This window comes from Anoplolepis gracilipes, chromosome 2 (assembly GCF_047496725.1).
Source record: "Anoplolepis gracilipes chromosome 2, ASM4749672v1, whole genome shotgun sequence".
NCBI lineage: Eukaryota > Metazoa > Arthropoda > Insecta > Hymenoptera > Formicidae > Anoplolepis > Anoplolepis gracilipes.
Genome location: NC_132971.1, coordinates 9,333,950 through 9,351,570, shown reverse-complemented (window position 1 = coordinate 9,351,570; position 17,621 = coordinate 9,333,950). Strand labels below are relative to the sequence as shown.

At 36.7% G+C, this 17,621-nt stretch overlaps 1 protein-coding gene across 1 annotated transcript; it reads left to right on the top strand.

Moving 5' to 3' along the window:
• Nucleotides 1-1,412: 1,412 nt before the first annotated feature.
• LOC140674248 (NADH-ubiquinone oxidoreductase chain 1-like) lies at nt 1,413-3,428 on the top strand (the record flags this gene model as incomplete). The annotated part of the gene is made up of 2 exons (XM_072907645.1): nt 1,413-1,435; nt 2,927-3,428. Coding segments are annotated over 2 exons (525 nt in total), but the record flags the coding sequence as incomplete, so codon positions are not given.
• Nucleotides 3,429-17,621: the final 14,193 nt, after the last annotated feature.

Here is a 17,621-nt window from a genome sequence, read left to right as displayed (position 1 = left end):
AAATTGGAGAGTTAATAAGTGAAATTATGTATAAAGGAATAATTTTTTGAATTGTTAAAAAAATAAATAATGAATATCAATCTAAAAAAATAGCTACAGAAGGGATTCATGAATGAAATGGGGGGATCCCTAATTTAATTATAATAGAGATAAAAAAATTGATTATAATAAAATTTATTTGTATATATATAAAATTATTAATAATTAAAGTTAACATTATTATTAAGGAAGCTAAAGCTTGAATGAGATAATATAAAAAAATAATTTTTTTATTTTTTAATTTAATTGATAAAAAACAAATGAATAAAAAATTATTAATTTCCATAATAATACAAATTATTAATAAATCGTATAAAAATAAAGAAATAAAAGAAAAATAAATTAAATAAGACATTAAAAAAAATTTTATGAATAAATTATGATGCATATAAATAAAATTAATTTTTTAGTTGTATTAAACTTTGAATAAATATTGAATATTAATATTATATTTTAATGTATTATAAAGCATAAAAATTTTTGAAATTTTTTGAGATAGTTTAAATCTATTAAATATAAAAAAATTAATTTAAATGAAAACATATATAAATTATGTATAATTTATTCTATCAAAATAATCCTTTTATCAGGCATATCATTAAATAAATTTTTAGTTATTAATAAAATTTAAATAGCAAAAATAATTAATTAAATAAGAGAAAGATAAAATTTCTATATTTAGGGTATGAACCTAAAAGCTTAGAGAATTAGCTTACTTACTTTAATTAAATAAATATAAATTAGTATAATATTTTTGAAAATTGACTATTAATCATTAGTTAAAATTAAATATGATAAGTAAATTTAATTTAAAAAAAGGTTATAAGTAAATTTAAATAAATAATTTAAATTAAATTTGTATTAGTAAAAATAATAAAAGAATTTATTAAAATTAAAGTAGTTATAAAGATTAATTAATAAATTAAATAATAAAATATTATAAATAAAATTATTATAAAAATTGATTTTTTAAAAATAATTAGTTATTACAGAATTAAAAAAGTATAATTAGTTAAAATAAAATTCAGAGGGAGAGAGTAATTTTATTTAAATTTAATAATTGACTATTTTAATTATATGTATTTATAAAAAAAAAATATATTATTAAAATTAAAATTAAAAAACTTATCTATAAATAAAATAATTAATAATAATTAAAAATCTTACTTATATAAATTTAAGGAGAGTATTTTATAGAAAGTAAAAAAAATTAAAAATTTAAGTTTTTATTTATATATACATTAATATTATTTAATAATTATTATTTAATGTTAATAAAATATTTTAATTATTTTTATAAATATATAATTAATTATATATATTTAAAATATTTAATTAACATTAATTATTTAATATTAATTAATTAAAACTTATTAATCATTATTTTTAATTTAAAATATTAAAAACCTAAAATATAGAAAATAAAATTATTTATTAATAAAATATTTTAATATATTTAAATAATTATTAATAATTAATAATAATGATAATAATATAAAAAAGGGGGGGAAATATTATTTAATTTTTTTTTTATGTATATTATAAATTAAATTTTATATTCATATTAAATTTAAATTTAAATTATTTTTATAATTTGTTTTTAATAATTAATAAATATAATTACAAAATTAATTTTTTTTTTAAATTTATTTTATAATTTAAAGTATAAATAAAATTTTAAAAAATTATATAAAATTTAAATAATTTAATAATATATAAATTAGTATTTATAATAATTAATTAAATAAAAATTTATAATAGAAAATTATAATTTATTATTAATAAATAAAGTGCCAGTAATTGCGGTTTATACTTTAAATAAAAATAAATTTAAATAATTATATATAAATATAAAATATATAAATAAATAAATATATTTAACTAATTTATTTTTTTATGGTGAAATATGAATAGATATTAAAAGTTAAATAATTTTATTTAAATTAATAATAAAATTAAAAAAATTTATATAATAAATTAGGATTAGATACCCTATTATTTAAATGAAAATAAAATATAATTAAATATTAAATGTTAATCATTAAAAATAAAAAATTTGGCGGTATTTTATGATTTAGAGGAACTTGTTGATTAATTTGATAATCCACGAATAGAATTACTTAATTTAATTTTTATATATTGTTGTTGAAAAATTATATTAAAAGATTAATAATTTAAAAATTAATTATAATTATAATTCAAATCAAAATGTAGAATAGTTAAGATTTAAATGAGTTACATTTAATTTAATTAATTGAAATAAATTTTTAAAGTTTTATAAATATTGAATTTAATTGGAAAGTTAAAAAAATATTTAAATTGAATTTTAAATAAAATATGTACAAATTGCCCGTCATTTTCATTAATAAAAATTTATGGAAAAAGTCGTAACAAAGTAAATATATTGGAAAATGTATTTAGAATAAAAAAAAATTTTAGTTTAAATAAAAATTTTTCATTTACATTGAAAAGATTAATTAAAAATTTTTTAAATTTTATTATAATTAATAAATAAATTATTAATAACAAATAAATATAAGAAAAAATATTATAAATTATTAAATAAAATTATATTAAAAAAAAAAAAGTTTTAGTAAAAAATTTTAAAATAATTATTTTAATTTTAATGATAATGTAATGTAAATGAAAATAAAAAAATTTTTTTAGAGTAATTTTAGTTGAATGTACCTTTTGTATCAGGGTTTATTAAAAAAAATTATTGATAAATAAATTTCTCGAAAGAAAAAGAGTTAAATAAATAAATAAAATTTAATATAAAAAAATTATTTTTAATATTTATTTAGAGAAGATATTTTAATCAATTTTTTTGATATTTAATTTTTTTTTATATAATTTTAATTTAGATATAAATTTAAAAAAGTAAATTTTTATTAAAGTTTAAAATAATTTTTATAGGATGGTCAGCAAATTCAATTTATTCAATAATAGGGTCTATGCGATCTGTTGCTCAAATATTATCTTATGAAGTAAGGTTTATTTTAATTATTTTAATTTTAATAATTATAAGAGAAAGATACTCTTTTTTGGATTTTTATAAATATCAAATTTATATTTGGTATTTAGTTAGTTTATATCCTTTATTTTTGTTATATTTTATTAGAATTTTGGCTGAGTTAAATCGTAGCCCTATAGATTTTATTGAGGGCGAATCAGAGTTAGTTTCGGGGTTTAATATTGAATATTTTAGGGGGGGATTTACATTAATTTTTTTGTCTGAATATGGTATGATTATTTTTTTTAGATTTATTAGAATTATTTTATTTACTAATTTACTTTTATATTCTATGTTAATATTTGTTATAATTAATTTAATAAGATCTTTGATTATTTTTATGCGAGGATTATTACCTCGAATGCGGTATAAATAAAAATATATTATTAGATTTATTAAATTAATATAAACATAAATTAAAATGAAAGAATTTAAAATCATTAAAATAAAAATAAAGTAAAAATTTGAATTTAATAAAAAAATATAGATTATAGTTCATTTAAAAATAAAAAACGTTAGTGGGGGAATTCTGGCTAAATTAAAAATTAATAACAAACAAATTAAATTAAAATTAATTGAAGGAAAGTTATTACTTAAAGAAAATCTAAATGAAATTTTAAAATATATAAAAATTATAATAATAATTAATGGGATAAGTGTATAGAATATTAAATATGAAAATCAGATTAGGGTTTTAAAATAAATTAAAATTAATATTTATCCGGTCAATCGAAGAAAACATTTGGTTAATTGACTCTCCGCGTATTCAATTATGGCGTTGATTATGATTTCGCTTACCTTCTTAGCTGCGTCATGGGTCGGTCACGTCGAGCAGGGCATGCTCACCAATTGAAGCGCCTCATCCGGTCACTATACCAAGGCGGCTCCTACCTGACGGTCCGAACAGCTGCGTCGCCACCAGGTAGTCAGAGCCCAGCATCCGTCGGGTATTTCACTTACCCTCCACCGGGAACCCATACATCGGAAACATCAACCCCTGACCAGCTACACGACGCCGTCACTCCACCGGCATCCAGTAGCGGGGTCGCCGCTTCCTCACATAGGCCCTTACCACCCATCGAATACCGTCCGTGGCCCGTGCCCCCGCCGTTATAGACTTCGGGATTACGCAACCGAGGATCATTTCCTCCCAGGCTTTCTTCGGGCGAGTATGCATCTTGTCGTCCGCTGAAGCACCTATCAATTCGCCTCCCGATAACCGTCCATGAATTAGTTGTCTAATCGTCTTGAAAAATATAATATAACTGTACATATATGTTTAATATAAAATAAGGATAAATACATAAAAATTAGTATACGTAAACAATCTGTACTCATTGTCTACTCACTTCACATCCTCCTTATTATCCATTACGTCCCGACCTCTAGTTTCCGGTGCACCGCTACGCTGATCGTGACAGGTTTACCGCTCGGCCACCGCGATCCGCGTACACCAACCACCGTAACCGCACCTCACTCTCGAACGCTCAGGACGTACCAAGAGATAGGCATGATATTCGATTTCACTTGTCTCTGCGTTGTTACGTCCCGCCGCTGTCACCAGTTGTTACGTCCTCTGCGTTCGCGAGCGAGGTGCGGTTACGATGGTTGGTGTACGCGGATCGCGGTGGCCGAGCGGTAAACCTGTCACGATCAGCGTAGCGGTGCACCGGAAACTAGAGGTCGGGACGTAATAGATAATAGGGAGGATGTGAAGTGAGTAGACAATGAATGCAGATTGTTTACGTATACTGATTTTTATGTATTTATCATTATTTTATAATAAACATATATGTACAGTTATATTATATTTTTCAAGACGATTAGACAATTAAATCACGGACGGTTATCAGGAGGCGAATTGATAGGTGCTTCAGCGGACGACAGGATGCATACTCGCCCGAAGAAAGCCTGGGAGGAAATGATCCTCGGTTGCGTAATCCCGAAGTCTATCAACGGCGGGGGCACGGGCCACGGACGGTATTCGATAGGCGGTAAGGGCCTATGTGAGGAAGCGACGACCCCGCTACTGGATGCCGGTGGAGTGACGGCGTCGTGTAGCTGGTCAGGGGTTGATGACTCCGATGTATGGGTTCCCGGTGGAGGGTAAGTGAAATACCCGACGGATGCTGGGCTCTGACTACCTGGTGGCGACGCAGCTGTTCGGACCGGCAGGTAGGAGCCGCCTTGGTATAGTGACCGGATGAGGCGCTTCAATTGGTGAGCACGCCCTGCTCGACGTGACCGACCCATGACGCAGCTAAGAAGGTAAGCGAAATCATAATCGACGCCATAGTTGAATACGCGGAGGGGTATAGACTGGGGTTAGTAATAGTAACGCGAGTGATGAAAAGGAAAAAGAAAAAGAAAAGTGAAGAAAAAAAAACATGCGTTAAAGTAAATTGGTAAACGAGTTGACTTGACCTTATCTGACGGGTTGCGGGGACAGGGTGAGCCTTAATGAGTTTACTTTAATTTAATATTTATTCTATATTTTAGATCAAGAAGAGCGATCGGAGGAATTGTGAGAGACGCCCTGACAGAGGCGCGGTTCGTGGACTGAGAGGAGGCAGATCGCCCTGACAGAGGCGCGCTGCACGCTAGGAGGCGGAATGCCCTGAAAGAGGCGCTCCTCGGAGAAGAGAGTCGTTCGCCCTGAGAGAGGCGTGCGACCTAGAGAGGGGTAGTCCGGCTCTGAAGGAGGCGCACTACGAAGGATGAAGGCAGAGCCGCCCTGAATGAGGCGCACTGCTAGAAGGGACGTAGAATCGCCCTGAAAGAGGCACACTACGTAGGAAGGATGTAGGTCGCCCTGGAGGAGGCGCCCTACGGTGTAGGTAAGAATGGTTATCGCTCTCTGTCTAATGACATTCCCTATGAAGACGTCCGAATAAAATATTAATCTCTTCGATTATAAGTTACAGATATCTGAGGCTCTGGGTATGTCAAGGCGGACGTCGCGGACCTTGCCACTGGTGAGCGGATAAGGGAAAAGAAAAGAAAAAAAAAGAAAGAAAGAAAAGAGAAAAAAAAAAATATATATAGGAAGAAGCTATAGGGAATACAAGAACGCCCTGGAGGAGGCGCGCGTCGCCGCAGGATGAAAGAGAGAGCCCGAAGTAGGCTTGAAGGAAGGATGACCTCGTCAGATAAGTAGCACTAATTTGCCCGATAATTTCAATATTAAAATTAGAATAGAAAGCTTGTCTTTATATTTACAGGTATAGACGCGAGAGGTTAACGGCGAGAAGAATTGACACCGAAAAGATGACCGACGCCCGGAATGGACAGGGGCCGCGAACTGACACAAGTATGTATATTTCGAGTAATTACACGTAAACAATATGATTAATGATTACACGAATATATCTTAATAATTACGACAACGTACTCACTTCACTAAATTGTTATGTGTTACAGGAACCACTGGGAAGCACACTGTAACGCGGGTGTACACAAGAATGTGGATCTACAATATTAGTATTACAACATTAGTTAATAGAACTTTCCTTCGACTATGATTTCACGCACAGACTAGTTTCGGACGCGTAAACGATATTATAGATAGGCGGCATTAACAATTGCATGGAGAGGAAAAGATAATACGCTTATATTGTTGATAGAAGTAATTCACTGCAAACGAAAATTTAGATAAAATATCTTTAAAAGTGATAGATAGAATTCGATATGTATTGTGAGCGCCGTGGAAATCGATAAAGAGAAAGGAAATATAATAGTAACAGTGGATACAAATAATCAAGAATAGATTTATACGACAGTAAACGTAAGAACTGAAGGCTAATTAATAGTATTCGCGATATGCTAGTCTCGAAGTCTCTCTGAATTAATGATTTTGTGTGAATAATACCGTAATGAACTAGAAACCACTGATTCGAAGATATAATATTAATTACACTGCGCGAAAACTTGCGAGAGCGTATGTATGATTGAATGTTATAAGGATAACCGATTATTAAATCGTATAAATGACTGTCTGTACGTACAATGAATTTACTGGGTACTGTATGAATCGAGTATTGACTGCTGATCGAATACTGATTATGCGAAAACTGAATGGTCGGAACGAACCGTACAACAGATTTTACTGTCGGGCGAAAGCCGAATACTAAATATGATCTGAACTGTCTAATGATCTGAACTGTCTAGGCGAGAACTGAATACTCTGATTTTTGAGCACACGGTGCTCCCGTTTATATACCCGTGGTCGCTGAGGGCTCCCACCTTCTGAATTATAGCGCGCGCAACGTGGTCCGATCCTGGTCATGCTTGTTTGTCACGGGTATCACGCGCCGGGCAATAGTAAGCTATCACGGTGTTTGTCCGAAATTTTCACGTGATCCGGCGGTTCCTGAATGTTCTAGAACCTTCGGGACTAGCATTATAATGTAATATCTATATCGTTATTTCTAGATATATCGCAATTATTACTAGCGTTACGATAACTTATCTGATTAATTACTTATCGCCGCATTGTATTATAGCGTTGTACTTAAATAATTGTAGAGATATGAGAGCATTACGCTAATTAACTTATTAATTAACAATTATCTATGATGTCGCATAATGTTATTCGTGGATTACAAGATCTAAATTAGTCTACAGACGTTAAACTCGCTATTATATAACTATATGTATGTATGTATATCATTATAACTAGTAGTAAAGGTTTATATATTTATATATATGTAATAATGGTATAAATGCACATGTAATATGCCGTGATATATTTACAATGGATGGATGAGGAGTGTGTAAGTGTGTATAAATGCATAAATTTAAGACAAGTTTATATTGTGAGAGGTTGAGTGTGTAATTTAAGTGATACGCTTGGAATATGTATGAATTAGTTATAAGATCCGAAACTATTGCGTTACCATGTATATGATACATTGATTATGTGTATGTTAATATATGAATATGCCTGTAATAAGTTTATAATAGGTTTATTGAGAGTGCTTTATTTGTGCGTACTAATGGGTCACTATGTATATAAATTATTTATAGAGTGTGTGTATTTGCGTGTTACTGGGTGGATAATATGTCTATAATAGTCAGATACTGATTAAACATTGTGTAGATGATAAGTTTATAACGCGCGTATTTTTGTATCACCGGGTATATTAAGTGACTATTGTTATATAATTTTATGGTGTGTTTGTTAAGGAGCGTGTATCTATGTAATTATTTCTGGGTGTTCATTATGCGTTTATACTTGGTTTATGTAGTGTATGATGTGTGTATTATCGTACCACCGTATATATAGGTATGGTCATTTTGTTTATTATGCATATGTATATTGTAATTATCATTCATCCTCAATAAAATGATAACGAAGTTTTGAGAATATTATCACGTTCAAGTTATTTCAGACACCTTGTATAAGTAAGAGTTAATTAAGTAATTGTATATATTGAGTGTGACTATTTAACTTTAGTTATCTTCCAGAGCTTTATTCGTTTTAAACTCTTTATGGGATATTTATATTGTTTTCACTATAATATATATATATATATATATGTATTATGAGTGGTTCATTTTAATTATTATTGGTTTTAATTGATTACTTAAATATTGTCTGAGCCTCGAGGAGTTCTTGTCAGGTCATTATAATTTGCCTTTAAAACATCTGTGGATTATGATATCTGCAGCGAGTCGCATATATATATATATATATGTATATGTGCATGCACCAAGTTATCTCCATGGTTGATATATGAAATAATTATAAATGATAGCTGACCGGATTTTTATTGGCAAACCAAATTGGATTCATGGTAAGGAATTATTATGCAGAAGATGGGTTTGATCGAATCTTTTATTATTGTTAAAATTTGGATTTAATGAAATCACGCTGCGGTGGAATATGAGTAAAATTGACAAGTTATTATATTTGGGTGACAGAATCGTTAGACATGTACGTTATTGTGGTATTAATTCGGCTTTGGGATATAAAACTGCATTTAATAGTGAAGGCATAATTATATATTGGAGGTGCGGATTAAAATAAATAAATTATTAAAGTTGAAAATATGAGGTGTTCCTGAAGCAAAATGGGTCTATAACAATGTGCGCTTAACTTTTTATGGCGGGGCTGTAGCCCTATAAGTTGCTACCTTTTTTGGTTCCTTATGAGTCAAGGCGCCAGGAAATAATTAATTAAGGTCACTGGGCGGGTTTTTTATGTGATGTTTAAATCGTTAAAAATTGGGTGCTTTTCGATGTTGCGACAACTTTTGATATATTGAGAAAAGTGATTTAGACTGTGCATAGGAAGTTGCAATTGCACATACGAGTTACTTGGCTTGCTCAGTTTTAATAATTAATGAAAGTTCATATACAGGGTGTCCCGAAAGTACCGATCGGAGTTTATTATATGAAGCTTATGGAATTTAACCAAATGAATCGGTCGGTTGTTAAACACTATTTTATACTAATGTTTGGATAATATGACAATGTTAGTTCATATACCGGGTGTCAATTTATTAAGGTGAACATGTATCGGGAGTTGTATTTCCGCTCATTCGCAGTTACGATCTCTTTCCTTGAGTGATTTTAGCTTGTTATATAGATTTACTTTATATTTTTGTTATACCGGGTGGTGGTTAATTCTCGATGCGTGTGTCTATGGTGATGTGTACGTGTATGTTTGTGTTTAGTAAGAGTGATGACGACGAGGTGGAGTGAACATTGGTTTATATTATCGCTATTACTTAATTTACGTTATTCTATTGACGCATACTTAATATTATGTTTCCTTTTTATTTTTCAGATACTGCAACTAGAGTGACAAAACTAAATGGGTAATTATAATAAAATTAAGATGTTCGACCGACTTGGTGGGTCGTTTCTCTTCTCTTTTTCAGGTGCTGAGGAGGCGGACCAGAAGGTGATATACCGGGTGGCCGGAAAATAGGTGAGAATTTTCATTGGACAATTAATTAATTATTTTCCTTCATTTTTAGGTAGGTGATAGGGGAGAACCAGTGATGGGGATAAAACAGGAAAAAAAAAGGAAGAAAAAGAAAAAAAAAAGGAAAAGGATGTTTTAGCCGGAAACATAATAAAAGGTATTTATCGGCTTAATCTATTTTTGATAATAACTATATATATATATATGTATATATAAAAAGAAAAGGAAAGTAAAAGAATTTTATAGGTGCTTAACGCTTACTATGTCTACTTAACAGGTGACGTATGGAGTCAACGGACGGCGACTGGTGTCAAGCGGAGGCGCTGGACGTGACACCCCCCTCCTTAAAAGTGGAGCAGCGTGAAATGATGCGACGGTGAGCTCGTTGAACTCGGCTTACGGTGCGGTTGATAGACGGTTGATCTTTCGTTCCAAGTGCAAGTAGGCTTCTCGCAGGTTGGCGATCTCTGAAGATATGGCGGGAGTCCTCTCCTTGGAAGAGTGGTGAATCGTCATCGTATCCGTGGATTCATGAGAGATGTCCTTCTGGATTCGGTGATCTATCATTGGGCGCGATAATGGAGAATTGCTGAGTGTCTTGGCAGGTGTTTCCTGTTTGGTTGGTTTTTGAGAGTTGGCACTATCATCAGTCATTAACATATCATCATTTGTTAATATGTTTTTATTTTTCAGGCTCGAGTTTCGATAGCTTAACTTTCTTGCTAGGCTTTTCAAGATGATAAATAAGGTGAGTATTATAATTCCACCAATAACTGTTGTTGTTACCGAGACCTCCACGATGTATACAGGGCTCGAGTGGTCTGGTCGTCCTGGAGAGTCGTCTGTGCTTGGATTCTGTACGTCCGAGTGCTCGTGAATCTCGTTTAACTCGTCGATATGTTGACCCCATGGTAGCGTTCTTGATTGGAGGCCTTGAGGATCGATAGCAGACACTTTCAACTCTGGAGTGAATACGTACCATTTGTTTCTCATTTTGTACATTGCCGTAGCAAGCGGATCGCATTCAATTTCTGTGCCTTCGCCAGATATAACGCGTGTTCTTGGCTTTAGGTACATGGGCTTCCCGTCTATTATTACTGGGAGCTCCTGGAAACAGCTTTCCGTGGCCCTGATCCGTGCAGGTACAGGAGTACATCGAAATACTTGTACAGCTTCCCCTCGTACGCGCGCTGAGTATCCTGGTGTTTTTGTGACGGCGTACGCAAATGATGGAGGGTCTTGGTGAGCCATGGCGGTCAAGGCGTGTAATTTTGTTACTTCCGTGAGGCATTTCCTCATGACAAGGTCTTCGTAGGTATTTTCTACGCTCAGGTCTGTCTTTGTGTTACTCTTGTACGAAAAGTACGAGTGGTGAGATCGGTGCACCTTATTTACGGATGGTTGATTCTTTACGTAAGAGTCGTTGATTTCCCGTATTACTAGTCGGGGGTTTTCGGTCTGTATCACAGTGGCGTTGCAGACGTCGTGACGCGCTCGAGCAAACGCGAGCAGGTTGGTGTTTTCTACCGTTAAGGCGTATGCCGTGGGACGTCCCGTAATTTGTAGTCTTTTGGCAATTCCTCTATACAAGACGGTATGCCGTAGTTGAGTGCATCCTCCGTGAACAAAGGGGGACCAGAAATTATGAAAGCCCTCTTCGTCGGTGCATTCAAGGTCGATGTATGTGCAACTAGCACCACTAGGTAAGAATATCTTGGTTTCCATCGTGTCGATCTTGACAATGGTCCGTTTGAACGTTATGTGCAAGTACACGTTTATGACGCGTTTTGTTTTCAGGTCGTCTGATGGCAGGTTGTGGGCGCTGACGGTTTCGGTCGGCGGAATAGTGCGGCTATTCACGCGGTTGGCGGAAAGGCCGTCAAGGGTCTGGTTCCCGAATTGCAGTTTCCCTTGTGCGTGTATGTGCATGCATACAGGAGCAGATACAGATAAGTAATGTCGTTTATTGCTGGTAGGTGTTGTAGATTCCCTCGTGGTGTGGTCCGTGTGGCTGATCACGTAGTCTATCTCTATGCGGCAGCTTAGTACGTCCGCTGTGGTGAGTCTGGGCTTCGCGAGGATCTCCACGCTCACATCTCGGGTGATTGGAAGCTTCCCGTGTAATCGACAGGCGTTGTTATCGAGCAGCGAGATTGTGGTCCCGTTGTCGCACGGCGTGTTGCAGTCGTAGCCTACGAGGGCGTTGCAGTCCTGGGTTGCCAGATACGCTAGGAAGACGATCAGTGAGGCCATTGTGAACTCTATGTTGATTCTGCTTAAGAGAAAAATGTAGAACAGTACGTTCCGGTCTGAACCAGAAAATGGAGAAGATAACTGAGTAATCCAATCTGAAACAGAAGAAAGGTAGTCATCCTGGTTCGCCGTAGTGGGCTTTCCGTAGTCTATTGACGTGCACTATTCGCGTTGATTTATTAATTTGAATTCGCACGTTTTCGTGGTCGAGGATTTCGATAATGCGGTACGGGCCGTGATATTCTTTTCCGAATTTATCTGTTTTACTCTCGTTTAATAGAAAGACGTTATCGTTTGCGTTGAAAGTCGTCGGGTTTACGCGTTTGTCGTAGTAATTTTTGGAGCGCTCTTTAGCCCTAATGAGATTAGCTCTAGCGACTTCCTGTATATCACAGATTTTTTCGAACAGGTTTGTTAAGTAGGAGTGATATGTTTCAGGATCTTCTTCGGGGTTGTGTCCCGATGGAACTCTGGCGACACGTCCGAAGATCAATTCGTGAGGTGTGTACCCGGTACCTTCGTGTACTGAGGTATTATACGAAAAACTGGCACGCTCAATGAGGTCGTCCCATGCTTCTTCCTTATTGACGAAGCACTTCAGGTATTCCATTAGAACGAGGTGCGACCTTTCGAGTGACCCATTAGATTGTGGATGGTGAGCAGTCGTTCGGAAGTGTTGGATACGGAACTTTTTGGTTACGCTTTTCATGAGTACACCGGTAAAGTTCGTCCCTTGGTCGGTGAGTATGCTTCGGGGGCATCCAAAACGACAGATAAAATAGTGGATAAAGGCGTTCGCCGTGGTTTCGCCTCTAGCGTCTGGTAGTGGTGCGTATACTGAGTATTTTGTGAGGAGATCTTGCATCGTTAGAACGTATGAGTTGCCGCTAGGAGTGGTTCTGAGTGGTCCTACTATGTCGAGAGCCACTTTGTCGAAGGCGCGTCCAGGTGTGTCGGTCAATATCATTGGTTGTCGAGTCTTCCTTCTGACTAGTTTCATAGATTGACACGTTCGACAATTCCTGATGTAGTTTAATATATCGCCTTTCATTTTGTTCCATGTAAACCTTTGTTTAATTCGCTGGTACGTCTTCGTGACGCCCTTGTGTCCACCGACGGCAGATTCGTGATTTTCGCGGATTATCGCTGTACGGTCCTCTACCGGAGGGGTGACGGTTGGTCCATGACATATGCTGATGGTGACGGGCCTTTCGGAGAGTATCGCTTGCAGTGTCTGTAAGACTCGATCCCATGGTATCGTGTCGAGGCTGGGTGTCTCTCGTATGCTAACAGTATGTAGTTGTAATTCCGTCATCACGTCGAGGGTTGATCTGAAACATTCCTTTAAGATTTCTTCGTCCAATAATGTTGTTCTTTTCTCTTTTGCAGGTAGTACTATAATGTGTCGTCCCGCGTCTATGGATGGATAGACTCGCGCTCTTCCGAGCATTAAGTCGTCTAGCGGAGGTAGGTATCCATCTTGCTGTAATTCCATAGCTCCTTTATCGAAGGGGTGTTTATCAACGGTGACCAGTATGATTGTGTTATCGTTGCAATTCAGTAATGGTATGTTGCGTTTTTTTATACGGCATCTTGTGCTATGGGTGGTTATTAATTCTGGTCTCATTTGCAGAGTTTCTTCTTCGGGAAGAATTTCCAAGGTATCGAATTCCTTATCGCTGTTGTCGTCAACAGTGGTTTCGTCCGGCGGTTCTGTCACGGGGTCGGGTGGAGGTTCTGGGGGTATAGAAGGTAAGTGTGATATTGTTTTTCCTCGTGACTGAAATTGCGCTACGTTATCGACGCGTTCATTGTTCGTCTGTTCGTCAAGGAGGTCCAAGAGTCCTTTCGTAATTAACGGTGGTGATTGTTGGTTATTCGTGAAACGTGGGGAAGGTGAAGGATGGGAAGACGTGGGGGGAGGTGGACCGGATGATAGAGGTTTACTGTCGAATATTTCCTCAGAAGAGTCGGAAGCTACAACATACGGCCGTGAGGTGATTATTTCACTCTCGACCGTAGACCTTCTGGTAGGTACTTTCCGACGCCTTTCATCATCAGAACTGTCATCGTCAGTGCTTGTAATTAGGTCTCGTACTTTCTGAGGGAGACGTATGCGTTTTTTTTCGATCGGGAGAATGGAAACAGTAGCGGTTATAGGATTTCTGGACAGGGCATCGGCATTTTTGTTCGTGACACCTGTCTTGTATGCGACTGTATATTCGTATTCTTCGAGTTTCAGGCGCCATCGCATAAGGCGAGAGGTCGGGTCCTTCACTCGGTTTAACCAGGCGAGCGGTTGGTGATCCGTCACGAGCGTAAACTTGCGCCCGTAGAGGTAAGGTCTGAAGTGTCCGACGCAATAAATTATGGCTAGCAGCTCTTTCTCTGTTGTCGAGTAGTTCCTTTCGGCTGAATTGAGTACTCTGGACGTATACGCGATTGGCAAGTCATGGCCGATTGTTCCTTGGCTTAGGACTCCAGCGATAGCGTAGTCAGATGCGTCCGTAGTGAGCAGGAATTCTCGCGTGAAATCCGGGAATTGCAGTACCGGTTCTTCGCAGAGTCGTCTTCGAAGAGTCTCAAAAGCGTGTTGTGTATTTTCGTTCCATGAGAAGGTACTGTTTTTCTTCAGGAGGTCCGACATTGGTTTAGCTATTCCTGAAAAATCGGGGATGAAGCGGCGGTAGTAGCCTGATAAGCCTAGAAATTGTCGTACGTTTTTCAGACTCCTTGGAACTGGAAAGTCTTTAACAGCTGAGACTTTCTGGGGGTCAGGGCGTACGCCAGTATCTGTAATTACGTGCCCGAGATAGACGACTTCATGTCGCAAAAACTCACATTTATCTGGTTGTAAAGTGAGATTGGCGGTTTTTAAACGTTTCATTAATTTATCCATTTTAATGTCATGTTCCCGTAACGAGCTTGCGTATATCACTATGTCGTCCATGTACACCAAAAGTTCTATACCTTGCAATCCGGTCAATATTTGGTCCATTAATCGTTGGAAAGTGGCCGGTGCGTTTCTGAGTCCGAATGGCATCCTGGAGAATTGGTAATGGCCATGTGGTGTAGAGAAAGCTGTTTTGTGCGCATCCTTGGGATCCATTGGGATTTGATGGAACCCACTGGCGAGGTCGAGGACGGAGAAATATTTTGCACTGCCCAACTGGTCGAGGATATCGCTGATATTTGGCAGAGGGTAGGCGTCTCCTAGCGTTTTTTCGTTGAGCCTTCTGTAATCGATGACCATTCGCCATCTCCTGTTTCCAGTTGAGTCCGGTTTCTTCGGAACGATCCAGACGGGGGAACTGTACGGTGAAGTGGATGGTGTCACTATATTTTTCTGAAGGAGCTCGTTGACCTGTTTATTTATTTCTTCTCGATGTATTGGCGGAAATCTATACTGCTTCGTGTGTATAGGTATCTCGTCCGAAGTGATTATTTTATGGGTGATTGTTGAAGTTTGGTCCAGATATTCTCCTGGTACGTAGAATCTGTCATTGTGTCGTTTTATTAGTTCAAAAATATTCTCTTTTTCTAGGTCGTTAAGATGATCGAGGCGCAAGAGTCGTATTATTTGAGTAATTCTGTCCGGTGTAGAGTCTTCCTTATGATTGTGTTCGCGCTGGGTGAGTATCTCGGGTGAGTTCCTTAAGTTTTTCCAATGTATCTTCTCGTTTACCATATTAACTATTTGCATTTTGTGTATGTCGTTGTATTTCGCAAGATTAGATGCACGCTGATCGATGAGAGTGAAATGATGTATATTATTATTTGTTTCAGGTTGCTTATTTGTAGCTACGCACAAAGGGGGTGAGTCATCCGCTTTTGCGGGGTTTAGAGGAAAGTAAGGAAGAGCAATTATAGAAGATTGACCGCCTGGGCCGAGACCAGAGGAAGGGGTTCGCACCGACGCGAGAGCGGCATCGTCGTTCGCCGGCGGAGATAAGGATCCCCTTTCTGTGTAAGTAATGTGAGAATGATTTGTGATAATAGTATTAGAATCAAGGGACGTGTGCGTAGAAACGATTGTAGCTTGAAGTGTTGCATTTTTTGTAGGAAGGGATGGGGGATAATCGGGAGAGGTATTGGGATGTCGACCTAGGTCGACGCCGCACCTTGGTGCGACAAGGGGAAGGCAGTGCTCCTGCCCGTAGAGATGATAGTCGGGATCGACGTTTTGTGTTGGTGTATTAAGAAGAGGAAGAGAGGGGGTAAATGTATTTTGGTTTTGTAGCGTATTTTGTTTGTTAAATGATGAGTTTGATTGTTTGTTGTTTTCAATGTGTATCTTGGTCTTTGTGTTATTGTGTAGTTTGTTTGGTTGTTTATTTTTGCATGTAGTAAAATTATCTTGACTTGTTGCAGGTGCAGTGCGTGCTTCTTGGGTGCGAAGGCTTTTGCTCGCTTGAATTTTGACGGGACTATTGCCCGATGGGCTAGAGGGTTGCCTCAGAGGCTCCCTGGAAGGGGGGTCCTGTGATATTTTTGTTACTTCTGTTAGCGTAACGGTAGGTATTATAATTTCTACTTCTTCGTCTAATGTATTCGTGATGCCGATATATGCCTTGTCGTTGATACACGTGACAAGTGCATCTCCGGCGAAGACCGCGTCGCGGGCGCGTATCGGGGCGAGATAACCCGTTTTAATTTCCGGATTAGCTATGCGGACCGTGATTCCCAGCTTCATACGTGAGGGTATGACAATGGACTCCTTGTCCTTGAATGGAAACGCGCAGTCGCGCCACGTGATTAACTTATTACCGTAATTAATGCACGCGTTATGTTCAGTGAAGAACGACGAACCTAATATGCCCTGTGTGATTATAGGGAATTCGTCGGCTACCACGTGGAAAACTACTGGGGTTTCCGAAACGTATGCTATGGCGGATCCCAGAGTGGTGACAACATTTTCGGTGATACCCGTTAATTGGATAGTCTCCTTGTTGTTGATTTGAATATCGGATTTAATGCAACCTTTCTTTATTATATTAGGCTGTGCTCCTGTATCGAGCATGAAGGCTGTTGGTCCTCGGAAAGACGGTGATGCGAGCTCGACGGCCGGTACGTTTCCGGTCGTCTCCTCGGAGGACGTGAAGGGATCTGGTTTCCCTTCCATGCAGAGGGTGGAGCGGATTTGGAAAGGGCCTCGGGACGCTCCGTTGACCGAGACCTCTGTTCGGTTTCCCGAATTTCGCGGAGGTGGATTATTCATATTACTATTAGCGTGCGTATTATGAGAGTTATTGGAATAATTATTATTATTATTGTTATTGTACTTTTCGCGATACTGTCGTTTACGGCACTCGTGTATGAGGTGTCCGATCTTTTGGCAGTACCCGCAAATTTTTCGTTCGTGTGCATTCCCGGGACCGGGCGGCG